This window comes from Symphalangus syndactylus, chromosome 6, assembly GCF_028878055.3.
Source record: "Symphalangus syndactylus isolate Jambi chromosome 6, NHGRI_mSymSyn1-v2.1_pri, whole genome shotgun sequence".
NCBI classification, from domain to species: domain Eukaryota; kingdom Metazoa; phylum Chordata; class Mammalia; order Primates; family Hylobatidae; genus Symphalangus; species Symphalangus syndactylus.
In genome coordinates this window covers 134,530,422-134,558,150 of record NC_072428.2, presented here as the reverse complement: position 1 = coordinate 134,558,150, position 27,729 = coordinate 134,530,422, and the positions used below count along the sequence as shown (strand labels likewise).

Sequence of the window (27,729 nt, the reverse complement as noted above, 5' to 3'; positions counted from 1 at the left end):
AGTTGTCAGGTCCCCTTGGCTCCTCTGACTGTGGCAGTTTTTCAGACTTTCTTTGTTTTTGCTGACCTTGGCAGTTTTGAGTAATATTGGTAAGGTGTATTGTAGGATGCGCCTCTATTGGAATTTATCTTATATTTTTCTCCTGATTAGACTAGGGTTATAGACTTCGGGGAGAACCCGGAGACAGAGTGCCATTTTAATCACATCATATTAAAGGTACATACTATAAACATGATTTATGAGTATTGATGTTGACCTTGATCACCATCCTGAAGTGTAGTGTTTATTATATTTCTCTACTGTAAAGGTTTCTCCCCCTTTTCATAATCCTCTTTGGAAGGAAGTTACTATGTGCAGCCCACTCTCTGCTGTGTATAGCCTATAGCTATGTTCTTTCTCTTTTAGGATGGAGGATTGTATAATTTATTTGGAATTCTTCTGCCTGGGAGATTTGTCTCTTGTTACCTATGTATTAATTAACCCATATGGACTCATGGATATTTATTTCATACTCTGGGTTGTAATCCAGTGCTACTTTATTTTTTGCTCAAATTGTTAAGTTTTGGCCATTGGGACCTCTTTCAGTTGACCGTTGTGCCCCATTTGACCTACTCTGATCTCTGTGGGTATTTTGTTTGTTTGTTTGGGGGATCATGTTCTTTCCTTCTTTCTTGGAACTACCTGGTGCTCCAAGCTCATCTTGAATTGTTCCTTAATAATAGAATCAGCCATTTTTCTAAAGAGGCAGGATTTTGTTGTTGTGGTTACAGAAGACGGAGAACTACATACAGTAAAGACAGATGGGATGCCCCTCCCCCTTTCTTAAAATCTGAACTTGTTATGTTTAGTTTTTTACCTTCAAAGGGCCTCTTCCGTTTTTAGCCCAAGGCTGATGATTTGACCTCATTTTTATTTTCATGTTATAAACTAGGACTTAACTCAGGATTTTCATGCAATTTGGAGCATTTTGGTTTCAGTACATCCATGATAAGGGATTTTTCATCTTCTGTAATTGAAGCGCATTCGAGAAAGCAGTTCAGGGACTTTTGCCTTAACATTTGAAGGATTAAGACTAGTCTGTCTTTCTTTATTCTTTTAAATGGAGTGCATCATACATTTTTATAAATAATGAAAAGATTCTTTCACCATCACATTTGAAATCCTGCTGTCTGTGCCTACATTTGTCTTTGAGATTGCCTTAGGACACCTGATTTAAAAAATTTATAATTTTTATAACATAATGAAGAAGTTCTTTCTAGTTTTTTTCTTAAATCTTTTTGCATATCCCAGGAACAGAATCAATGTGACAGCTGGAGAACTACTTGAAATAAGACTATTGATTTTTCTTACTTCCTTGGTTCCCAGAGTTTTCTGAATTTTGGGGCATTTAGAACCAGAGGCATTGTCCCATAATTCAGTATCTGAGAGTGATATGGAGCTATATTGTGGTGGAATGTTTGGCTGAGAAACACCCATACGCTATTTAGGAATCATGGTGGTTCTGTATGCTACTTTTTCTGCAACCCGCTGTGGATTAGTAATCAGGAAGGCTTTGAGCGTAAAATAAATGCCATACTGACTTCCAGGGGAGACAAGATTAGAAAAGGAAAGACTATCAGATCTTATTAGAAAACTAAACTAGATTAGAAAAGAATGTCAGATCCCATTACCTAAATAACTTTATATACAGAAACAGCCTACCATAAATGTTATGTATAGAAATAGCTGAAGTAGTTAATTCTTTTTTATTAATAACATCATTAGTAAAGCCTAACTGTACTATACATTTTATACTGCTTAATTCTTTTCAAAAATCAAATGCCTTCACGGATATTACCTTAATGAAACTATTGGTCTAGAGGAGCAGTAATGTGGATAATAGTGCTTTCCTCTCTTATCAGATGGCTCTGTGAGGCACACAAATACCAAGTTCATATATCAAATAATCAGTAACAGCAGTTTCAATCACTCATGTAAACTTACAGTCAGTATTGTTGAATGCCTCTTTTGGCAGTGTAGACTTTGCTACAGAGAAAAGGACCATTGGGTTATCCAAATTATTAGCTCCTTGCTATTGAAATCTTATTGAGCATTTACCATGAACCAGACTCTGAATCTCTTAAACTGATGCTCCATCCAGGTGGAATGAATGAATGAGCTAATGTCCTGCATTTTGATGCTTGTCTACTCTTCTTTAGAGTCATCTCAAATTCTTATCTAGGTCATCTTTACCTTAACACAATCTGGACTGTGATCACTGCATTCATTACAATTAGGTTTTTTTTCTCTAGAATATAGAAACCCAAAATAACAGTGACTTGTACAGCATAGAAGTATGTTTTATTTTTTTTTTTCGTTTTTGCATCCCCAAAACCTAGTTCAGGGCTTGACACATATTACTTGAAATAATAAATGAATTACCTTGCCCGATTAACCTTCACTGCCCCCACTGAGACGATAGATTTTAGCCTATGAAACAAGCACCATCTGGGTTTGGGAAACTGGTATGGTGATAACAAAGCAGGATTTCTTAAAGCTTAGTCCGTGGACCACTTGTGGTAGAATAACTTGCTTGTAAAATGTTGATTGCCATGCCTCATGCCAAGGGATATAATTTGAAAGGTGTAGGATAGGGTCCAGAAATTTTCATGTCTTATAAATTCCTCTGGGTGATCTGAGAACCACTGGGAAGGAAAGGAAAGGAGAGGAAGAAACTGATTTGCAGTCTCACGACCTTTTAATAAATTCTCATAAAGTAGTGGCAGGGGCTCTATTTCCAGTCCTGGCTCCTGAACTCATGGTAGGACCTATTGCTTCTAGGAGTGCTCCCCAGAATTAAGGCCAAGATTAGGAAACGACTTAAAAGTTTATTTTTCACTCATGTGAGATAAGCTTTGAGGCAGGTCGTGAAGTGCTGGAATGGAGGAAGATTCATGAAGTCATCAGCAACCCAGGCTTCTTTACTCTGATGCCCTTGTTCTTATGATCCAAGGTGGCTGCTAGAATTTCATTCAATGAATCTATCAATTCTTACTTCCAGATGGCAGGAAGGAGGAAGGAAAGGAGTAGAAGATAAATCCCCCTTTATTTTAAGGAGACTTTCCAGATATAACAAAGAAAGCTATATACATCTCTTTGGCCAGAACTTAGCCTTGTGACCACATTTTGCCACAAGGTTATTTTTTTCTTACCTGGCCCAGTAAAATGAACAAAAATCCCCTCAGGATCCTCTTATTAAAGAAGAGGCTGTTACTGGTCTTCACCATAATCAGTAACTCTAAAGCTGCCCAAATAAACATCCTGGATTCTGTTGACCTCTTGGCAAGTGATTTTGCCACTTGTCAAAACCAGCTATCATCACCATCCTGTTTACGCCTACTCTTAAGTCTCCTCCTCATAATCAGTGGGAAAAGTGCTAAAATTATAGACAGATATGATTTCATATTACCTTTTAGTTAATTCCAATTTTATTTCTATTTTTAAAATTGTGGATTGTCATGTCCTGTAATCTGTTTTTTACACAGTTGTTTTAAAAATGTTCCATATTCCACTCTAATTCTCCCCTCTTACTTTATTTTACCTTGTTTTAAATAGTTGTAGGTGCAGGCTGGGCATGGCGGCTCACACCTGTAATCCCAGCACTATGGGAGGCCGAGGTGGGTGGATCACCTGAGGTCAGGAGTTCAAGACCAGCCTGGCCAACATGGTGAAACCCTGCCTCTACTAAAAATACAAAAATTAGCCAGGCGTGGTGGTGGGCGCCTGTAATCCTAGCTACTTGGGAAGCTGAGGCAGGAGAATCACTTGAACCTGGGAGGCGGAAGTTGCAGTGAGCCAAGATGGTGCTGCTGTACTCCAGCCTGAGCAACAGAGCAAGACTCCATCTCTAAAAATTAATAAATAGGGACAGTTGCAGTGGCTCACGCCTGCAATCCCAGCACTTTGGGTGGTGGAGGATTGCTTGATGCTAGGAGTTGGAAACTGCTTCTTACAAAAAATAAAAATACTAGCTGGGCAAGGTGGTGTGCATCTGTAGTCCCAGCTACTCAGGAGGCTGAGGCGGGAGTATCACCTGTGCCGAGGAGTTTGAGGCTGCAGTGAGCTATGATCGTACCACTGTGCTCTGGCCTGGGTGGCAGAGTGAGACCCTATCTCTTTAAAAAAAAAAAAAAAAAAAGACAACCTCAGTTTTGAGGTACATGATGCGCCTTCATGTGCCTCAATCTCAGTCTCTTTTTTTTCAGTAGGAGATACACATTACAGGTGGGGGTGGGGGTGGGGGACATGCCATTTCTCTTGACTGCTGTTCAGAGCAGTGCCTGAACAAGGTGTGCTCTGAAAATACCTGTTGAAAGAACAAATGCATAATTTCCCTTCTTCCTCTTACTTCACTCCCCTATTTAGGATATAAGATTGTTTCTATATTTAAAATATTTTATCTTGACTTTGTTGCATTATTTTTTCCATTTCTCACAGTTAACTTTTTATATTTTAAGGAAAGGAGACTATTCTTCCTTCTTAATCAACTCCTGACTGTTCACTAATTCCTTGGTCACTTCACTGTCTTGAGTCTCCCTCCATGAATTTTCGGATTTTCTTTGAGATCCCCCTCTCCTCGGCCTCTTGTTCAATCTCCTTGACATTTCTGTAGCATGCTGTGTTATCGACTGCATGTTCTTGGAAATACCTTCTTATCCTTCTGCCTTTATGGGTTTTCCTTCTGTATTTTCTCTGTTGACCTCCTTCAGCTCTGTTACGGTGAGGAAAACACAATGTCTTTGCTTTCATCTTTATTCTTTTCTCTCTTTGCTCTCCCCTGCTTTGTGCAGTATCTCAGTGGCTTGCCTACTCTTTTACCTTCAACTATGATCTCTGTATGGATTCCAGATTATATAAATTGTGTGTACTACTCATTACTGCATCACTCTTTTTGTAGAGGAATTTAAGTTGAGGCATCAACTTAAATTCCTGTGTTATCTTAAACATTATGTTTAAGATAATAAAATTACTGATGTTAGTATTAATGTCCTGTGATCACATCATTAGGGCATTGATTCTGAAACTGTTCATTGGAGTAACCCTAATGGATAAGGAGAACAGCTTCTTGTGGGCTGTTTCTCTTGTCTAGAAAGCCCCTTCCTTTATTCTTTGCACCTTCTTTCTCTTTGTAAGATCAAGTTCAAAAATCTACATTTCACAAAAATTTCTGGGATGACACCAGACTTTATTGGCTTCCTAGCCTTTGAACTCCCACTATACTCATTTATCTATTTATCTGGCACTCCTCTTGTGCTTCTGTTATATTGTATTTTGAATAAATCATCTTTATTGTAAGTGTCTCATCTCACAGCTTGTAATCTTATCCCTTTTTGTACTCCCAGTGCCTGGTATGCAATTGGCACTTAATAATATTTGCTATGGATGATGGCATATCCTTTTTATTTACTTATTGTGTTCCATTTCCAACAGTGAGATTGCTTAAAAAACAATTTTTCTTAAACATTTAATGTTTCACAAATGAAATGGAGGGTGCTTGGGCTGAACTGAATGACAGATTTTCAATACCTGATTGTACTTTGCTTTGCACTGTTTTAGGTACATTATAAAAGGTGTGGAATGATTGTCTTAAAAGTAACTTTTCTTCATCTTTGTCTTTGGAATGTCATTTAAAACCTGGAATAAGAGAACCATGAGAAGACTTAGTAGGGTTTGTGAAAGCACACAGGGTTTTGCTTTGGAAAGTTCAGGATAGGGTAAGGGTGGAAGGAAAGAAAGAGAGAAAAAGAATATGAATGAATGTGAAAATATACACCCACTAGACCCATACCATTTGATAAATAAGGTCAGGATGATATAAAACTAGCCAGGTAGAAGGATAGGTGTGTCAAAGTAGTGGATATATTGGAAGGATGAGAATTCATATCAAGAACATTTGTGCTCCTCACCCCCTACAAAAAGTTTACCCAGTTGTTTCTGTGATACATTGCTCAACAATATAGTAATGTGACAGATACACTAAGTAAAACAGGACCTGTTAATATATGATGCCTTTTAAAATTAAGGTGTGGAGAATTCACTGTGATTGAACTTTAGTTCTGTGTATACTGAAAATCTGTACTAGTAGGGTATGATTTTAGACTCATATAAGGGGAACAAAAGACTCAGTTCACTTATCTATTTTATTTTGCTTTCTTTTTTTCTGTAGGGAATTTGAAGTACTGCCTTGTAATTCTTAATCAGCCTTTGGACAACTATTTTCGTCATCTTTGGAACAAAGGTAATCTTAATTAGCATTTCTATTTCTTTGCTTTCTTTATTTGGGACTGACCAGCATAACTATTAAGTACCCTGAAACCTGACTAAAAAGTGGAATTCATAATAAGGTGATTCAATTATTAATGATTAGAATAACTTATTACCACTTCTCTGTTAAACTGTTTAAATGTGATTTCCAAAGCATGGACCCCGAAGGACGGAATACCGTACCGTATTTCAGAACTACAGTGTGGATATTAAGCCTGAATCCTCAACAAGTATTTGTTCAAGTGTAAATTATTTTTGGCACCAGTGATAGCAGAAAAGCATCCACATGCCTCATTTGTTGCAGCATCCAATAAGATATCTGCAGGGTGATCAGATTTGCAAAATCAAAAAAGAAAATGATGCTAGTACGTAAGAACCTCTTGGGGTGCTAAAAAATACAGTTAAAGATGGGATAGTGTCACAGAATTGATACTATTGGAAGGTTTTGTGTAAGAAACAGTCTTCATTAATTGTTTATTTATATTATTCTTTAACTTTTATAGGATTATCTCTAGGTTGGAAAATAATGTTCAATATCATTTGCTGTTTTGAATCTCTGTTCTTCTCCCATGAAACCATGAGTTTTTTTGTTTTTCTTTTTCTCCAAGGAGCATTTTTGTTGAGTTGTCAGTGGAAGTTTTAGGCCAAGGTAGATAGGCAGAAGAACTTGATTCTTGATGCCTTGATGCATATTTTTGCAATTCCCGATTCCCTCTTACCATCGTAGAACTCTTTAGTATTCTCAACATTATGTTTATGTTTCTTAGAATGCAAACGTCATATGTGAATAAGCTCACATCTGTAGTTGAGATAGTTGTGATACTAGAGGGAATAAATTATCACAAGTGATTTTTGTGTAAAGAACTTTTTTGTCTAATATAATTATAGTGAAAACTCTTGGTATTCTAAATTGAACTATGTTTAAGTTAGTGAACTTAAAATTTCACATTACAATTGTACTAACATTTCTCTCAAAGCATAAAAATTATTTAACCATTAACTTTTCTTTCTTAGCACCCCACTAATCAGGTAGTTATATGAATGGCTGTAATGTCTTTTGTCACTGTGTCTCTAGTGCCTAGTGCAGTATCTGTCACATAATTGCTATTAATGACAATCAATGAAAGAATGAATTTGGTATGGCTTATATTGCTAGAAAATACTAAAATGGTTAGGTATATCCTTTCTAATTGAATTTATTATATCACATTTTATATTGTTTGGGGAGAGTGTGAGTGACTGTTTTATTGCAAACATTAGAAATAGGGAGAATAACCATTGATGCAAACCGCTGGAGACCTTGAATATTCAAAGCTACATCTAAAGAAGTCTGTTATGTTTGGGGGAGTTGAGGGTCTTAATTTTGCACATATTGTGAATGATGTAGATTTTTGAGCCGACCGAAGTTCCTCATTTCATTAGTTTTTCTATAAGGATCAGTCTGTACGTGAAAAAAAACTAAAGGTATCTGAAGTATCAGGTATGCTGAAATGGCCAGTTAATTCTCATTTCCAAAATAATTTGTCTTTTTTAGGTTATTGAGATGTTAAGTTCTTTCACGTATATACTAGGATAATCCTTGGTGTTCTGGAGCCTTTAACCGTTGTAAGAAGCAGGCCTATTGATAAATACTAAAGAGTAGGTTTTTTGTGATTCTCTTAACAGAAGCTGTGCTTTTTATGTTTGTAGTGTCCCCTTTTGTGTTTCTTTTCTTCCAAGTAAAGGAAACAAAATAGGGAAGTACTGAGCTTGAGTTGTTAATCTTAACATAGGAAAGGCTTAGGAAAATGGATAGCGCAGCATTGAGAGTTTGGGAGAGGAGACAGTATTATGGGTTGGGGTATTAGCAAGTATGAAGTGGCTTGGGGGTGCTGTCCCCATTACCTTTTAACCCATGTGCTCAACATTTTCTGTAACTTCTGTTCTATGATACAAAGATTTGTGAAGAGCTGAAATGAAGGGATGAAGACCGGGCTGTTAAAATGGTTGCAAGCTTCAAAATGCAGAGAAATCTGAAGAGTGTTGCATAGTATATAAGACTCCTGCATAAAACTGGCAGTTTCACTTTATGCCAAGGACTTCTGTTAAGTAGATGTTTCCTGAGATTCATTTCAGGGAAAAGACTATGTTGAAAGTTTATCTTAAAGTTTCTTCCTGCAATGGTTAGGTGATATTTTTACCAGCAGCGAATCCGTACGGGTCTGCAGCAACCCCATCCTTGCCTGCTCAGGGATATAATTCAGCTGAGGGCAGAAGTAGGTTTAAGGTAAGGGGAGAGACTGAGGCAAGTTTTAGAGCCGGAGTGAGAGTTTATTAAAAAGTTTTAGAGCAGGAGCGAAAGGAAGCAAAGTACACCTGGAAGAGGGCCAAGCGGGTGACTTGAGAGATCCGAGTACCCTGTTTGGACCTTGATTTGGGGTTTTATACATGGCCGTAGTTCGGGGTTTGTGTTTCTTCTCCCCTGATTCTTCCTTTAGGGTGGGCTGTCTGCATGCATAGCAGGCCAGTGGCCCAGTGGCTAGCCAGCACTTGGGAGGGGCCGCATGCTCAGTGTGTTTCCTAAAGTTGTGTGCATGCTCATGTGAGCCTTTTTTCCCTTACCAGTCAAGTATTCCTAGAGGAAGATCATATACCAGTTAAACTCCACCATTTTGCCTCTTGCAGTGTGCATGCTGAGCCTCCTCGCCCAACTCCAGAGACCTTATAAGGAAGCAGCTGATCACCAGCTCCAGGTGTTTGCTATTTATTGGGAGGTTGCCTTTCCCTGGTGCTGGCTGCCACTAATTATTTTAGAGAAACAGTTTAACAATTGCCTGACCATCACCTATGGTCCCCTGACATTTCTGGGGAGGGGACTTCTGCTGTGCTCATGTCTGCCTAACTACCTACTCTAACAATATGAGTTATGAGATTTAGCTTAGATGCCTAAGGAGGGAGTTCAAGAGAGATTAAAATTATGGAGGTTTTAATGTATTTTCTCTTTTATATATCATGAAGTTTAGTGATTTTCTTGGTTAGAAGTCTTGGAGCATATCTCTCTACCTGTTCCAGCATTTTCTACGTTTGGTTTGATGACAAAGTAAGCACTTAGGTAGGTAGATGGGTAAATAGAAAGATGGGTAGATTGAAGTAGAGTTAATATCTAACTTTTCTGTAATATCAGAGGTTATTGGTATTTGTGACTTGCTATTGGTCTTAGATTTACTAACTTTTTTTTTTTTTTTGAGATGGAGTCTTGCTCTGTCGCCCAGGCTGGAGTACAGTGGCACGATCTCGGCTCACTGCAACCTCTGCCTCCCGGATTCAAGCGATTCTCCTGCCTCAGCCTCCTGAGTAGCTGAGATTACAGGCACATGCCACCACGCCCGGCTAATTTTTGTATTTTTTAGTAGAGATGGGGTTTCACCATGTTGGTCAGGCTGGTCTTGAACTCCTGACCTCGTGATCTGCCTGCCTCGGCCTCCCAAAGTGCTGGGATTATAGGCTTGAGCCACCGTGCCCAGCTACTAACATGTTTTTAAAAATATTTTGAGTCAGGCTTTATTTCAGGACATGTCTTTCTCTTCCTGAAATATGTGATAAGTGCAAAAGTAGGGATATGTATGTTAGAAGGGCTCTGCCTATTTCTTGTAGGTTAGTTATTCTTGACTGGGGTCACGGTGCTGACAGCGTTCTCAGAGTTAGTAGTGGAGATCTCTGTGCTACAAAACATCATGAAAAACAGACATACTGGAATAAGGTTATATTGAGTGACTGTGTGTGAGGTTTCTAGGAGTTCAGCTTAACACATATCCTCATTGTTAGCATGTTTTCACAGCCTTTCTCCACTTTTTCCACATGATTTACAGGACAGTGGTGATCATGTTAATTAGATTATGGCTAGATGATCAGATTCTTTTACTGTCATCCTTAAGATCACCTCAGGGTATGGGCAACGTACTTATTTTCATTGACACTGAAGTCATAAAATATTTGGCATATCAGGCAGGTCTTACAGATTAAAAAGAGGCACAAGTAGCATTCGTGAATTAAAGTATAAGCAAGGTCTTTGGTTTTATAGCATTAGTTATGTTCCATTTATTATTGACTGACACTAGTTGAGGCCCTTTTGTGTCAGGCATTGGGCTGGTTGCTAGAGACATGATAGTGGCTAGAATTGAGAGTTGGAGTCTGTTAAGTGCTGCCTATTCCTGTGACGGCATGTCCAAAGCTCTGTCTGCCCAAGCCACAAGTGCTTAGAATGAACTAGCCATGCCCCTGCTTCTTAAGAATTGATATTTTTGTAATAGTTGGTTAATTGACTCTACTTCGTTCATTTCCATTTGCTTGTCTTTAAAACGAAAACACTCTACCTAAATAGTTTTTAATAGACTAAATAGACTTGCCATAGTAATTATGCTAATCTTGTGCTAGTGTTAGTATTGGCATTAGATTTGTTTTAAATGAGGTAGAAATCTGCTATAAAGCACCTTACTTCAATTTAGTTTTTTTTTGTAACAAACTCTTTCCTTCTTAAATTATGTACCCCAGGCTTTTGTGTAAGCCTCTTTTCACTTGATTAAGTTAAACACAACCAACTTTATATTATATAAAGTTTTATACCCTATAAACTTTATATTAAAGTTTTCCTTTATCTTTCCTTTTTCATTCTTCTCTATTTAGTGGGACCTATTTATCCCAATTTTGGTGTCTCATGTGTTTTTTTCTCATTAAAATAGAGAAATCAGATACCTGTCACTTTTATGTGTGTAGATTGGTTGAATAGATAGTTATGCTTTAATATGCTTGGTATCAGTTACTATTTTAATCCTGTTTTATCTATTGTATGTATTATTCCTGTTAGAGGAATTTTAAGGGAAACATGTTTTTTGAGGATAACTTTGAAATTTTGAAATCACCTTAAGGTGATTTCTTTAAGCTGACCCTGGAAGGGCCAGTCCCCCCAAAAATGTATATCCAACATAGTGTTTTCCTTTGGTCTCATCTCCATGGTAATCCTTCCTGTGTATTTAATGATTAATCTAAATAGAGCTGCCATTTACTTTTTTTCTGCAGAAAATAGACTTTTACTTATTTATATTGCAGACTTTCACCCATCCTTTAAGGTCCAACTCAAATGCCACCTCTTCCGAAAGCTTCCTTAGCTTCCCCAGGTAGAGATAGATTTTCTCAAATGTCACCTTATCTTTCCTTGAGGATGAACTTCTTGAAAATGGATACAAAGTGCTTAGCTGATGGTGTTTTCTTAGTTCTTGTGAGACTGCCCTGGTAGCTGTTGTGGGTCATCCTGACAAGTGGGGAAGGTCACTGCCTGTCTTTCATGCAGCCAAAGACAGGTCCTGGAAATCCTCTTGCGCTGATGTGGACCAGTTAGCAGGCTGCAGGCACATGCTTGCGCCTCCTCGTGCACTCTCTTTCTCTCTCTTTCCCCGGATTCCTCTTTGGTCTTCAGTCTCAGTTGGGTCCCTTTTCTAATTCTGTTAAACTTGAGCTTTGTCACTCACATTTTTTTTCTCTGTTCTATGACTCCTCTGTACTTACTTGATATTTCCTGGTACACCCCATCAGAACTGATATTTTCATTACTCTCTCCTTTTGTTATAGTGCATGTACAAAAATGTATTTCTTTTTTTTTTTTTTTTTGCCTTTTTGGTTTCATGCCTTTGACAATTAAGATGCCAGTAAATGTATCATTTGAATATATCTTCTTTGTCTATTAAGATATTATGATAGGGTGCATCTTTTAATTATAGAAGGATATATAAGTTAGCAGTACCATTGTCTTCTGACATCATTGTCTAAGGAGATTAGTCATATATTGGATCCTTTTTGTTAAATAACTTGTTTATGAGAACTGTAGATTAACTTTATTTTTTTTTTTTTTATTTTTGAGACACTGTCTCACTCTGTGACCTAGGCTGGAGTACAGTGGCATGATCACAGCTCACTGCAGTCATGACCTCATGAGCTCAAGCAGTCCTCCCACCTCAGCCTCCTGAGTAGCTAGGACTACAGTCATGCACCACATACCCGCTAATTTTTTATTTTTTGTAGAGGTTTAGTCTCCCTATGTTGTCCAGGCTGGTCTCAAACTCTTGGCCTCAAGTGATCCTCCTGCCTTGGCTTCCCAGAGTGCTGGGATGATAGGAATGAGCCACTGTGCCCAGCCATTAACCTTATTTTCACAAATGTAAATTCTTCAGTTTTTCCTTAGATTTTTCATCTTTAATTATAGAACCATGTGTGCATTTTTAAAAGTTAAAACCTCACAGTTTGGTATAAAAAATGTCAGTCCCCATTAACTATATATATATATATATATTTTTTTTTTTTTTCTTTTTCTTTTTCTTTTTTGAGATGGAGTTTCGCTCTTGTTGCCCAGGCTGGAGTGCAGTAGCACGATATCGGCTCATTGCAACCTCCACCTCCTGGGTTCAAGTGATTCTCCTGCCTCAGCCTCCTCAGTAGCTGGGATTACAGGCACCCGCCACCACGCTCAGCTAATTTTTGTATTTTTAGTAGAGACAGGGTTTTGCCATAGGCCAGGCTGGTCTCGAACTCCTGACATCAAGTGATCTGCCCACCTTGGCCTCGCAAAATGCTGGGATTACAGGTGTGAGCCACTGCGCCCAGACCCATGAACTGTTATTTCTGTCATTATCTTTGTTTTATGCTTTTAATTTTACTTTTCATTATTTCTCATGAAATGATTTTTAAATGTAATTTTGAACAGGGTAATAAGTGAAATACTACTACTAAATAGAAAAATGCCCCTGAATTGGTGATTGTAAGACCATGTGACTCTGTGTGCTTCATGGCAGTTAGTATAGACATTTCAACTGCCTGTTTTACTTCACTCTTTATGCCATTTAGATCTCTGTCCAACTGGTATGTCAATTTTTAATGTATCCAGAAAGTGACTGCCAAGTTTGTATGGCTACTTATGTTTTCTTTTTTAACATTCAACATTTTATGTATGTTTTTTGAGTGTTTGCTCCATGTTTAATTCACTTGTATATGCATACACACACAGATACACAAACACAAACAAACACACAGTTTTATCTTTTGTCTGCTTCAGTGAAGTGGGCCTGGTGTGTGGATAATTTGAGGAGTTTAAGCACATTGCTAATAATTATCCTTGCTAGAGAGGCTAAGTAGTATCTTTTGTGATGCTGTACCCTTAGTGAAAGAAACTAAAATTAAGAAAAAAAAACACAAAGAATTCTATTTTTATACTAACCAAGTGGTAGGCTATTACATAAAACTAGAAAATGTAAGTAGAACTTCAAAACAGACAATTTACTAGAGGTGAAGTCAACATTTTGCATTTCTTATAGTTGTTGGTGCCCAGTTCTTTAGAAGGTGTGGTATCATTCTCCCAGTCAAAACGCTTGGGTCTCAAATGCCTTTTCCTGAAACACAGACATCTTCATTTTTAACAAATATTTACTTTCCTGGTAATATATTTGTTACGGAGTAATTAAGGTCTTTTCTCCTTGGTGGTGTTTCTTTTTTTTTTTTTTTTTCCTTTCTATTTCACTTGTAATGTACATTCAATCAGTTAGTTTTAAAGACATCTGAAAATGTAAGCTTGGGAAAGCAGCCAGAGAAACATGGTGGGGTTCACCTTCGTTTTTTTCCCACATTGCATAGTGTATAGTAATATATAGAAACAGATATTTTTGCCCTGCCCTACTATAGGCTCTACATAATGTTATATGTTAGATAGATATTATTGTTTCTCCTATGTATATTTAAATTGTCATTCTATGTTGCTTCTCTTTTGTAATACTTTGTTCCAAGATTGATTCCTTCTAGAATCTTATTTTTAAGATCATGCCATTTAATTGAATATAGGTGAATTAAAGAACATTTACACTGAGCATTTGTATATGATTATAGATTAAAAAATAACTTGAACTTTTTAAATAGTACTAATTCTTGGGGGCAACTGAGGCTTTTGAGCTTTCAGTTTTACAGTGATAGCTGCTTTGGGGTCTATGGAAAGAAAAGTCCATAGTGCAGAAAAGATCATGAGGGGATATAACATGCTCTTCTCCCGTCACGCTACCTGACAGCAAACTATACTACAAGGCTACAGTAACCAAAACAGCATGGTACTGGTACCAAAACAGAGATATAGACCAATGGAACAGAACAGAGCCCTCAGAAATAATACCACACATCTACAACCATCTGATCTTTGACAAACCTGACAAAAACAAGCAATAGGGAAAGGATTCCCTATTTAATAAATGGTGCTGGGAAAACTGGCTAGCCATATGTAGAAAGCTGAAACTGGATCCCTTCCTTACACCTTATACAAAAATTAATTCAAGATGGATTAAAGACTTAAATGTTAGGCCAGGCGCGGTGGCTCGTGCCTGTAATCCCAGCACTTTGGGAGGCCGAGGTGGGCGGATCACGAGGTCAGGAGATCGAGACCATCCTGGCTAACACAGTGAAACCCCATCTCTGCTAAAAATACAAAAAAATTAGCTGGGTGTGGTGGCGGGTGCCTGTAGTCCTAGCTACTTGGGAGGCTGAGGCAGGAGAATGGCATGAACTCGGGAGGCGGAGCTTGCAGTGAGCTGAGATTGTTCCACTGCACTCCAGCCTGGGTGACACACAGAGAAGACTCTATCTCAAAAGAAAAAAAGAAAGACTTAAATGTTAGACCTAAAACCATAAAAACCCTAGAAGAAAACCTAGGCAATATCACTCAGGACATAGGCATGGGCAAGGACTTCATGACTAAAACACCAAAAGCAATGGCAAAAAAAGCCAAAATTGACAAATGGGATCTGATTAAACTAAAGAGGTTCTCCACAGCAAAGGAAATTACCATCAGAGTGAACAGGCGACCTACAGAATGGGAGAAAATTTTTGCAATCTACCCATCTGACAAAGGGCTAATATCCAGAATCTACAAAGAAATTAAACAAATATACAAGAAAAAAACAACCCCATCAAAAAGTGGGCAAAAGTTATGAACAGACACTTCTTAAAAGAAGACATTTATGCAGCTAACAAACACATGAAAAAATGCTCATCATCACTGGCCATCAGAGAAATGCAAATCAAAACCACAATGAGGTACCATCTCACACCAGTTAGAATGGTGATCATTAAAAAGTCAGGAAACAATAGGTGGAGAGGATGTGGAGAAACAATAGCTGGAGAGGATGTGGAGAAATAGGAACACTTTTACACTGTTGGTGGGACTGTAAACTAGTTTAACCATTGTGGAAGACAGTGTGGCGATTCCTCAAGGATCTAGAACTAGAAATACCATTTGACCCAGCCATACCATTACTGGGTATAAAGGATTATAAATCATGCTGCTATCAAGACACATGCACACATATGTTTATTGCGGCACTATTCACAGTAGCAAAGACTTGGAACCAACCCAAATGTCCATCAATGATAGACTGGATTAAGAAAATGTGGCACATATACACCATGGAATACTATGCAGCCATAAAAAAGGATGAGTTCATGTCCTTTGTAGGGACATGGATGAAGCTGGAAACCATCATTCTCAGCAAACTATCGCAAGGACAGAAAACCAAACACCGCATGTTCTCACTCATAGGTGGGAATTGAACAATGAGAACACTTGGACACAGGGTGGGGAACGTCACACACTGGGGCCTGTCGTGGGTGGGTGTAGTGGGGAGGGATACCATTAGGAGAAATACCTAATGTAAATGACGAGTTAATGGGTGCAGCACACCAACATGGCACATGTATACATATGTAACAAACCTGCACATTGTGCACATGTACTCTAGAACTTAAAGTATAATTAAAAAACAAAAAGCATGCTGTCCTCCAATTCACTGGGAGACAGACATTTGAAAGTCTGGTCTACATTCTTTCTATGTTTAGAGTTTACAGGTGATGTCTGGAACAAATTGAATGGGGTGACATGAGAGAAACCATGGGCTGAAACACTTGTTTATGCTGGTAGAAGAGGAACTGTGGGGGGAAGAAATATTCTATTTTTGAACATGTTTAAAAGAACTGAATAGTGTGCACTCTGGCATATCTAGTGGCAGAATCTCTATGGAAGTAAAATAGTGATACCTTTAGGTAAGGCTTCTTTGTTATCTAAGTAGTTGTCACGAATGTAGCTTTTAGGGATTTGCTCGTTACGAGTACATGAACAGGCAGACTGCCATGTACATTTTTATCATTTAAATGCATCCAGGCAGAGATGCAGGAGGTCACTTCACCTGGAAAATGCTGGGCTTTAAAAGGATATCTGAATTTCAGTTAGAATGATCTGGGAGGCATCTGTTCTAGAATTGAGTAGCTTTATTCATTAGAATTGGAATTCTGTAATAGTTCAGCTATTATAGTTGTATTAAAGTACCAAATTGACATTATTTGTGTCTGTTTCTGTGTTTAGTGTTTCATAGAACTTATGCTTTGAGCACATTTAAGTGAACATTGAGCCAAAGATCTGATGAGCAATTTGCATACTTGGTTCAGGTCCATTGAACAAAACAGTTATGTACAAGCTGTAGTTTCTGTAAATAAGGCTGGCAGAAAAGATGTTTCTCAGTCACACAGAAATATTTGGGGGACTGCAGAAAGATTATTTAAATATATAAGACATTTTAATATATTGGTGGTACAGATGAAAATACATATTTCTTTTTATGAGGCCAGAGGTAAATTCTATTCCCATCCCCAAAATGATGGCCCATTTCTATTGAAATCAATATTTAATCATTCTAGGTATTATCATAAAAATATTGTGAAATTTTTAAGAAGGCCTGTGAATCCTTTCCCAGGATTCTCTCAGATGAGATGGAATGACTTAATCTTTGTGTTCAGTGCCAGTTTTGGTGATATTCCTCTATCACAATTAAATGATATATCTTCTTTTTTGAATTTACTTCATCCACAAGCTTCTTACCATTAACTACCACCATGTTTTTCAGTAAATTACTGTCTTAGAATTTATCTCTCAAATATATTAATTCATTAGTTAATTCATTCAGCATTCGACTAATGACTATTATGAACCTACTACATTTAACAGTAGCCAACACACAGATAGTACTTATCATGTGCCAAGTAGTGCTCTAACAGCTTTGCATGATTAACTAAATTAATCCTTTGTCAACCTTGTGAGATCAATACCATTATCATCCTCATTCTACAGATGAGTAGACTGAGGCACTGTAAGATTGATTGGCCAGTTTTCATTCACAGTTCCTGTAAATGGAAAAGCTGGGAATTAAACTCAAGCAGATAATTCAAACAGTGTAAATATTTGTATAGTGTGTGCCAGGCATATGTATGTTTGGTGACTTGAATGTTAGTGTTAAGGCTTATATGATTATGCCCTCAGCTCATAGACAGGGAGGGAAAGTTTTTCTGTGAAGATCCAGATAGTAGATATTTTAGGCCCTGCAGACCATGTGGTCTCCGTCACAACTCTTTAACTCTGCTGTTATAGTGCAAAATCAGCTGTACAAAATCCCACCAGGCCTGCCTTACAAGAGCTCCTGAAGAAAGCACTAAATATGGAAAGGAAAAGCTGGTACCAGCCACTGCAAAACATACCAAAATATAAAGACCATCAATACTATGAAGAAACTGCATCAAGTAATGGGCAAAATAACCAGCTAGCATCATAATGACAGGATCAAATTCATACATAACAATATTAACCTTAAATATAAATGGGCTAAATGCCCCAATTAAAAGACACAGACTGGCAAATTGGATAAAGAGTCAAGACGCATCAGTGTGCTGTATTCAGGAGACCCATCTCACTTGCAGAGACACACATAGGCTCAAAATAAAGGTATGGAGAAATATTTACCAAGCAAATGGAAGAAAAAAAAAGCTGGGATTGCAATCCTAGTCTCTGATAAAACAGACTTTGAACCAACAAAGATTAAAATAGACAAAGGAGGGCATTAGATAATGGTATAGGGATCAACATAACAAGAAGAGCTAACTATCCTAAATATATATGCACCCAATACAGGAGCACCCAGATTTATAAAGCCTGTTCTTAGATACCTACAAAGAGACTTACACTCCCGTACAATCATAGTGGGAGACTTTAACACCCCACTGTCAATATTAGATCAATGAGACAGAAAATTAACAAGCATATTCAGGACTCGAACTCAACTCTGGACCAAGCAGACCTAACAGACATCTACAGAACCCTCCATCTTGAATCAACAGAATATACATTCTTCTCAGCACCACATCATACTTATTCTAAAATTGACCATATAATTGGAAGTAAAACACTCCTCAGCAAATGCAAAAGAACAGAAATAATAACACACAGTCTCTCAGACCACAGTTCAATCAAAATAGAACTCAGGATCAAGAAACTCCCTCAAAACCGCACAACTACATGGAAACTGAATAACCTACTCCTGAATGACTACTGGGTAAATAATGAAATTAAGGCAGAAATAAGTAAGTTGTTTGAAACCAATGAGAACAAAGACACAACATACCAGAATCTCTGAGACACAGCTAAAGCAGTGTTTAGAGGGAAATTTATAGCACTAAATGCCCACAGGAGAAAGCAGGAAACATCTAAAATCGACACCCTAACATCACAATTAAAAGAACTAGAGAAGCAAGAGCAAACAAATTCAAAAGCTAGTGCAGAAGAAAAGAAGTAACTAAGATCAGAGCAGAACTGAAGGAGATAGTGACACAAAAAAACACTTCAAAAAATCAATGAATCCAGGAGCTGGTTTTTTGAAAAGATTAAGAAAATAGATCACTAGCCAGAGTAATAAAGAAGAGAGAAGAATCAAATAGACACAATAAAAAATGATAAAGGGGATATCACTACTGATCCCACAGAAATAGAAACTACCATCAGAGAATACTGTAAACACATCTATGCAAATAAACTAGAAAATCTAGAAGAAATGGATAAATTCCTGGACACATACACCCTCCCAAGACTAAACCAGGAAGAAGTCGAATCCCTGAATAGACCAATAACAAGTTTCTGAAATTGAGGCATAATTAATAGCCTACCAACCAAAGTAAGTCCAGGACCAGATGGATTCACAGCCGAATTCTACCACAGGTACAAAGAGGAGCTGGCACCATTCCTTTTGAAACTATTCCAAACAATAGAAAAAGAGGGACTCCTCCCTAAATCGTTTATGAGGGCAGCATCATCCTAATACCAAAACCTGGCAGAGACACAACAAAAAAACGAAAATTTCAGGCCAATATTCCTGATGAACATCAGTGCGAAAATCCTCAGTAAAATACTGGCAAACCGAATCCATCAGCACATCAGAAAGCTTATCCACCACGATCAAGTCGGCTTCATCCCTGGGATGCAAGGTTGGTTCAACAGACACAAATCAATAAACGTAATCCATCACATAAACAGAACCAATGACAAAAGCCATATGATTATCTCAATAGATGCAGAAAGGGCCTTCAATAAAATTCAACACCGCTTCATGCTAAAAACTCTCAACAAACTAGGTATTGATGGAACGTATCTCAAAATAACAGCTATTTATGACAGACCCACAGCCAATATCATACTGAATGGGCAAAACCTGGAAGCATTCACTTTGAAAACTGGCAAAAGACGAGGATGCCCTCTCTCACCACTCCTATTCAACATAGCATTGGAAGTTCTGGCCAGCGCAATCAGGCAAGAGAAAGAAATAAAGGCTATTCAAATAGGAAGAGAGGAAGTCAAATTGTCTCTCTTTGAAGATGAAATGATTGTATATTTAGAAAACCTTGTCGTCTTAGCCCAAAAATCTCCTTAAGTTGATAAGTAACTTCAGCAAAGTCTCAGGATACAGAATCAATGTGCAAAAATCACAAGCATCCCTGTGTACCGATAATAGCCAAATCATGAGTGAACTCCCGTTCACAATTGCTACAAAGAGAGTAAAATACCTAGGAATACAACTTAGAAGGGATTTGAAGGACCTCTTCAAGGAGAACTACAAACCACTGCTCAAGGAAATCAAAGAGAAACAAATGGAAGAACATTCCATGCTCATGGATAGGAAGAATCAATATTGTGAAAGTGGCCATACTGCCCAAAGTAATTTATAGATTCAGTGCTGTCCCCATCAAGCTACTGTTAACTTTCTTCACAGAATTAGAAAAAAACTACTTTAAATTTTATATGGAACTAAAAAAGAGCCTGTATAGCCAAGACAATCCTAAGCAAAAGGAACAAAGCTGGAGGCATCACACTACCTGATTTCAAACTATACTGCAAGGCTATGGTAACCAAAACAGCATGGTAGTGGTACCAAAATAGAGATACAGACCAAGAGAACAGAACAGAGGCTTCAGAAATAATGCCACACATGTACAACCATCTGATCTTTGACAAACCTAACAAAAACAAGCAATGGGGAAAGGATTCCCTGTTTAATAAATGGTGTTGGGAAAACTGGCTAGCCATATGGTAGAAAACTGAAACTGGACTGCTTCCTTACACATTATACAAAAATTAACTCAAGATGGATTAAAGACTTAAATGTTAGACCTAAAACCATAGAAACCCTAGAAGAAAACCTAGGCAATACCATTCAGGACATAGGCCTGGGCAAAGACTTCATGACTAAAACAGCAAAAGCAATGGCAAGAAAAGCCAAAATTGACAAATGGGATCTAATTAAACCAAAGAGCTGTTGTACAGCAAAGGAAACTGTCATCAGAGTGAACAGGCAACCTACAGAATGGGAGAAAATTTTTGCAATCTATCCGTCTGACAAAGGGCTAATATCCAGAATCTACAAGGAACTCAAGTTAAAAAGAAAAAAAACAACCCGATCAAAATGTGGGTGACGGATATGAACAGACACTTCTCAAAAGAAGACATTTATGTGGCCAAGAAACATGAAAAAATGCTCATCATCACTGGTCATTAGATAAATGAAATCAAAACCACAATGAGATACCATCTCACACCAGTTAAAATGGAGATCATTAAAAAGTGAGGAAACAACAGATGCTGTGTTCTAAAAGCATTTTATTTGCAAAAATAGGTAGAGGAGTGGATTTTGACCCATAGGCCATAGTTTCCTGATCCCCTAATCCATTTTAGCTACCAGCCAGTACCTCCTATCTGGAATTTGGATATCTTCCTGGAAAACTGTTCCACCTTCAGTGTCTCAGGATCATACGTTTCTCTCTTTGGCTGGTAGATAGTTATCTCCTGTTCTTTCGTACTTACTGATTCTGCTCCTAATTTTTTTATTGCATTCAGATATTTAGTGTATACCAATTTTCATAGTATATTGGTTGCTATCTGCTTTTATTCTGACCCTGATTTTAGTGATAATATTTATCCTATGGTAATTCCCTACCCTCTCACTTCTCTATCTTTTCTAGCATCTGAATGGTCAGCCTGAATTATCGCTTTACTTTCCTTACCATCTCTCATTCGTGAACAGGCTTACCAAGTTGGCTAGTGGAAGTCATGCTGTGCTGCCAACTGAGGGTATATAGATTTGATATTTAATGACAACTAAATTATCTTCTATATCATCATATGCACCTGAATTGTATATATTGTATATTTTTCTATAACAGCTATAAATAGGGTGTACTTTGAGGAATCTACTAGAGAGAATGAAGTGTTTTGTTATTGGTCTTGGTTTCCAAATAAGTGTCTTGCTTTAAAGCTTGTAAACTGCCTGACAAAAGACATTGTCACTGCTTTACTAAAAAGGACATTATCTAACGAGTCTTTCTCCTTACCTAAAAATGTGTTACCATACTCTTCATTTTCCAATTTTCTCTCATTTGTACTCATCTTTTTCTTAGTGTGTTTTCTCTCTTTTCCTTTCTTCTTTCCTTCCTTCTCTCCTCCTTCTCATTCATTTTTTTCATGCTTACATATTTTGTCTCCTTCTCTGTCACTTTTTCCTCTGTCACTAACTCTGTCACATATGCTTCCTCTGTCACATATGCTCTCTCATATACATGCAGATGCTTTATCATTTGTTCTGACCTCTTCTTCCAATATTGATAGTAAATGATTATTTTTCTGACTAATTGTTATAAAAATGTTTATAATTATTTAAGGCTTTTCACATTTTTATTTCTTTTCTGTAAATATTAATAATGCATAGCCATTACAATAATTATTAGTAACAATTTTTCATTGCATGGCACTTAGTGGCCATGCCTGATTTCTTCATGAAACTGAAATAAAGAGTAATAACAAATGTGTAAAGGATTGAAAGATCACAATTCAGAAATATATCTAAGATGACATCAATTAGTTATAATTATTAATACAAATATTACCTATCCCTTCTTCAGAAGTAAGAATGTGATTTCCTGACTCTATTTTAGAGCTATGAATTGTTACCTACTAATGAATTATGAAAACAGTTTAATGGGGTAAGCCCAGTATTTCCAAAAAATGAAAATTGAAAACTAAAAGACAATGTATCAGGAGTAGGATAATTATTGTTTCTTGAAACATACACGTGCATGTACCTATATTTACACATAAACATTTCTATGGGTGATGGAAAATGTGTATCTATAGGTTATGATTAATCAATGGCATGTTTATTTTTTTATTTTTATTTTTTTTTGAGATGGAGTCTCGCTCTGTCACCCAGCCTGGAGTGCAGTGGCGCGATCTCGGCTCACTGCAAGCTCCGCCTCCCGGGTTCATGCCATTCTCCTGCCTCAGCCTCTCCGAGTAGCTGGGACTACAGGCGCCCGCCACCACGCCCGGCTAATTTTTTTTTGCATTTTTAGTAGAGACGGGGTTTCACCGTGGTCTCGATCTCATGACCTCGTGATCCGCCCGCCTCGGCCTCCCAAAGTGCTGGGATTACAAGCGTGAGCCACCGCGCCCGGCCAATCAATGGCATGTTTATTAATGATAACCATAGTAGTAACTATGTATTGCGTGCTTGTCACTCTGCTAAAGCACTCTGTGCAAGTTTGAATGTAATCACCTCAACAGTCTTATGGGATAATTATTACAATTATTCTTATTTGTTAAATGAGAAACATTGAGTACGGAGATAACAGAGCTAGAAAGTGACTGAAGCCAGACCTCTCTGCTTTAGAGCTTCAGCTCTTAGTGGCTGTTTTCTTGCATTTAGCCTTTCCTCCTTTTTTTCAAGGGGATGAGAGGCTTTTCTAGAAACTGGGAAGCCTAAGTGTGTTTCATGGAAATATTGCTAACTTATAGGATACTGAGTCCTCATTTGCACGTTCTGTTAGGGGTCTCAATGAACATTCCTCCTAGCAATAGCTTTAAATTTCAGACTGAGTGTTTTTCTGTTTAACAGATCATTAGTTTCAAAACTTATCATTCGTAAAGGAATATTCCAAGCATTCTAAATCTCTCTTATATTAAATGTTATGTCATAACAAATATAAAACAAACATTTGAAAGTAGTAAAAAGAAGTCTGAATGGAAATATTCACAACCTTTTCTTTTAGAGTAAGTAAAGTGAATGAATCTCAAATAGCTAGCATTGAACCATCATTTTTCATAATCACATTATATGTGTGTGGAATCCTTCTTATGAAATTTTATAACCTTATAAGTTTTGTTTTGTTTTAGTAATCACAGTATCACAGGACATTCAAGGAATTTATGCTAAAGTCTCAAGAGCTTAATATTTTAAGTGAGTTTATAAATTTGCTATACTTCCTAATTCTGTGATACTGTGTGTGAAGAGTTTCACTTAATGTTTATAAGAGAAGTTGTTTTTTAAGTCCAAGCTTTACAGTATAACATTTTAAAAATATGTTTCCTGAGAGGCAAAAATGTTTCCATTTATTGTTTTTACTCAATATTTTTTGAGCACCTTCTGTGTCAAGCAGTGTAAAAAGTCTGGAGATAGCACAGTGAGAAAGACATACATCCTGTTCTTAAAGGGCTAAAATTAACTGCGTCATAATATTCTTTAAAGATTCAAGTGTATTATTTAGAAGGCTTCTTGCCAAGTTGAGAAATGTTCAATTCTCTTTTCTCTATATAAGCATGATCTCAAAGGTCCTTTTCATTTATGAGCTTGGTGCCAGGTTTTCTTGTAGGCAGTCTCAATCTTATCTTAGTACTTTGTAGCTCCAATCAATTGCTGTTAGACATTAAACTTTCCCTTAGAATTATGTTATAACTAGGGTCTGATATTGGCCCCTCTTTGTAGAAGAAATTTCGCTGACTTCAGAAAACAGTGGAAATACCTCTTGTATTACATATTTTTTTGAAAATAATGAGAACTTAGGGAATATATTTTGGACATCTGAAACAGATATAGAACAAAGTATAGATTAAATAGATTAAAGTCTTGCTGTGTCGCCCAGGCTGGAGTGCAGTGGCGCAATCTCAGCTCACTGCAAGCTCCGCCTCCCAGGTTCACGCCATTCTCCTGCCTCAGCCTCCTGAGGTAGCTGGGACTACAGGCACCTGCCACCACGCCTGACTACTTTTTTTCTATTTTTAGTAGAGACGGGGTTTCACCGTGTGAGCCAGGATGGTCTCGATCTCCGGACCTCGTGATCCGCCTGCCTCGGCCTCCCAAAGTGCTGGGATTACGGGCGTGAGCCACCATGCCTGGCCTAAAGTGGATATTTAAATAACTCACCTATCTATGGTTATTTGGGCATCAATCTATTGCCCTTTATATAGATGAGAATTTGCTTTTCTTGTAAAACATCAATTAGGATTCATTGAATTACTTTGGGACTATCATAAACCTTAATGAAGGTATTCTGTAGGTCATTGCACAGTGAGGCCAACCTGCTTCTTTATAGGATGTAGTCGGCTTGTAGTATGATAGCCAGCCCCATTACCCTAGATTTGTTCACAGAATGGTAAATAAGAGATTAGAGTTGCCACCACTGGCAACTGTAATTTAAAGAGTTAGTAAAACTCTTTCAGTACTAGGTATGATCACTGAGGGAAAGGAGGTTTTAGATGTGGGGCACAATAGCTTTTAGACAAAGATGTGTATATTTTTATAAAAGAAGGGTTGCTGCCATGCATACTGTTTTTTTTTTTTTTGGTTCTTTTTGTTTTTATATTTTGAGTTTTTGACATGGGAACATATATATAGACCTTTAATAAAAATATTTAAGATATGTGACTTCCTTTTGAATATCTTCATTAGAAAAACAACCTACCTTTTTCCCGTAACTCCTGCTGTATTAATGCAAATATAAATATAAACATTTGAGTTTTATGAAGTGAATAGACTCATTGGCTTGTCCTTCGTGAAAATTCCTCAGACTGTCTAAGGATGGTATATAAATTAGGTCAGTGAAATCAGCCAAGATATACTCATCAAATCTCGTACCTTTTCAAAGTTACCAGTCTTCCTCTGTCTCTCTCTCTTTCCCTACAACTTAGATAACAAAGGGGGAAAAATATCAGTGATGGTGGCTATCCCCTCTCCAAGAAAACATAATTAATGTAAGAAAGAATTTAACATTATAAAGTATTTTATTTTGAAATTTTTACCTTTACATTTAAATTCATCTAGATATAAATGGTGAGTGTTTAAAACACATCCCAAAGTTGTAGTAGAAGTTAGTGGAGAATCATCCAGAATACTTCAGTTTTTGAAATTACAATTCTGTCACTAAAGGAAAATTGTTGTGTGATTTCTACCTTGAAGTGTCCAAAATGTGCCCTCCCTCTTGTTCTCCGTTGAGGTATTGTGGAGAAGTACTGTGATTTACTCAGTGATGAGATTTGTTCTTGAGAGTTCAGAAGAGGAGACCTTAGAGGACAGATAAGATACAGCTGATTTTTTTTCCATTGCCAGCAATGTTTGGTTATTTTAAAAAAGGAATGATAATACTATATTTAAAATGTATGTGTCATTATCAGCCTGGATCACTCATTGGACAAATATTTATTGAACTTATTAATTATAACTAGTTACAAATCCAAGCCAGACTTTTTGCTTTATGTTTACTTTATACATCTTGTTTATAATGATGCCTTCAGTAATTTCAGTCTTTCTCCTGGGTTTTCAGTTGCAGTTAATCGTGCTTCGTTGCATTGTTCCTTCTCTACATTCAATAGCACATAAAACACTGCAGGAATAAAAACAGGGGCATCATCTTGGAACTGCTTGCAAATAGGCTGGGTCTGTTATCTTAGAGAGAAGAAAAAAGGAAATATAAACTGCAACTTAGAGGAACATGGATGTGAGTGTTCACTGAAAGCAAATTTAGGATCTTGGGAAATATAAATATGCCAACTTAACCATATTTATTTAACCCAATTGTTTTGATTGGTTTCAGTTATCCATATGGCTTATCCATGTCCATATGCTTAAATTTGCCAGACTCTCCTTTGCTTTGATTATGTAGGTAGGTCTGTTGGTTTTGTTTTTCCTTGCTTTTTATTGTATTAATCTCAATTGTTATTGAATCAAAGACCTTCATGAGACAGTATGCTTTCAACTATAACATTCAATAGGCCTCTAAATACTGTGTTCTAAAACTCTTGCTGGTTGAATAAAATACCATTTTTATTGTTGGAAATGAAATAGGAATATTTTATAATATTACAATCAGAATGCTGTTTCTAGTTTTTATGGGGAGTTTTTAGCAGAGGCCTTGAGAATTTTCATTTCATTTGTGCCCTTTTTATCTTGTCTTACAGAACAAAGCAAAAGTGCATTTTTTGGCTATAGATTAGTCTAAAACTAGTATTTTCTATCCAATGACAGCAGAATTGTTTAGTCTAAAACTAGTATTTTCCATCCAATGATAGCAGAATTGTTCAATCTAAAACTAGGATTTTCTATCCAATGATAGCAGAATTGTTTTGTCTAAAACTAGGATTTTTTATCCAATCATAGCAGAATTGTTTTGTCTAAAATTAGGATTTTCTATCCAATGATTGCAGAATTGTTCGCATGCTTTAATAATTTCTTCACGTTTTTTGAAGAGTTGAGCTATTGATCTTCTCAATGTACATTAAAAAACCTAGGTATATCTGCTTTCTAGTTTTAAAGAAGCAACACTTCTTTCTTCTGTGAGGGGGAAAATAAACAGGAAGCATATGCAAACTTTTTGTTTAAAAAAGAGATAAGCAATATTTTTATACTTAACAGTATTAAAGGCTATGGCTGCATTACTTTATATATGTTTCATTAAATGAGGTTGTGAGGGTCTACTTGTAGAAAATGAAATATAACATCCTTTATATTTCCATGATAATGCAACTGTGAACTACCATAGCAAAGTAGAATCCTGAGGCTTTCACAGTAATTGGAGGCATTCTTTCTTTTCTCCTTAATCCAGTTTAACAAAAATTTGTGGCTAAGATATTTTTGTGTTTTGCATTTTGTATTTTATTCTGTATTAGGCACGTGTGATGTTTAAGTTTCTGACTTCCAGTGAAGGGAGGATTAGGTGATACAATACCTGTAT

At 37.1% G+C, this 27,729-nt stretch overlaps 1 protein-coding gene across 8 annotated transcripts in view; it reads left to right on the top strand.

The window, feature by feature from the left end:
• Positions 1-27,729, top strand: part of TPK1 (thiamin pyrophosphokinase 1) — a 393,588-nt gene that overhangs the window by 63,236 nt on the left and 302,623 nt on the right. For all 8 annotated transcript variants that reach the window (XM_055284382.2, XM_055284383.2, XM_055284385.2 and 5 more), the window contains exon 3: positions 6,206-6,277. In XM_055284382.2, the coding sequence (XP_055140357.1) occupies positions 6,206-6,277 (72 nt within the window). The remainder of the gene's footprint in view (positions 1-6,205; positions 6,278-27,729) is intronic.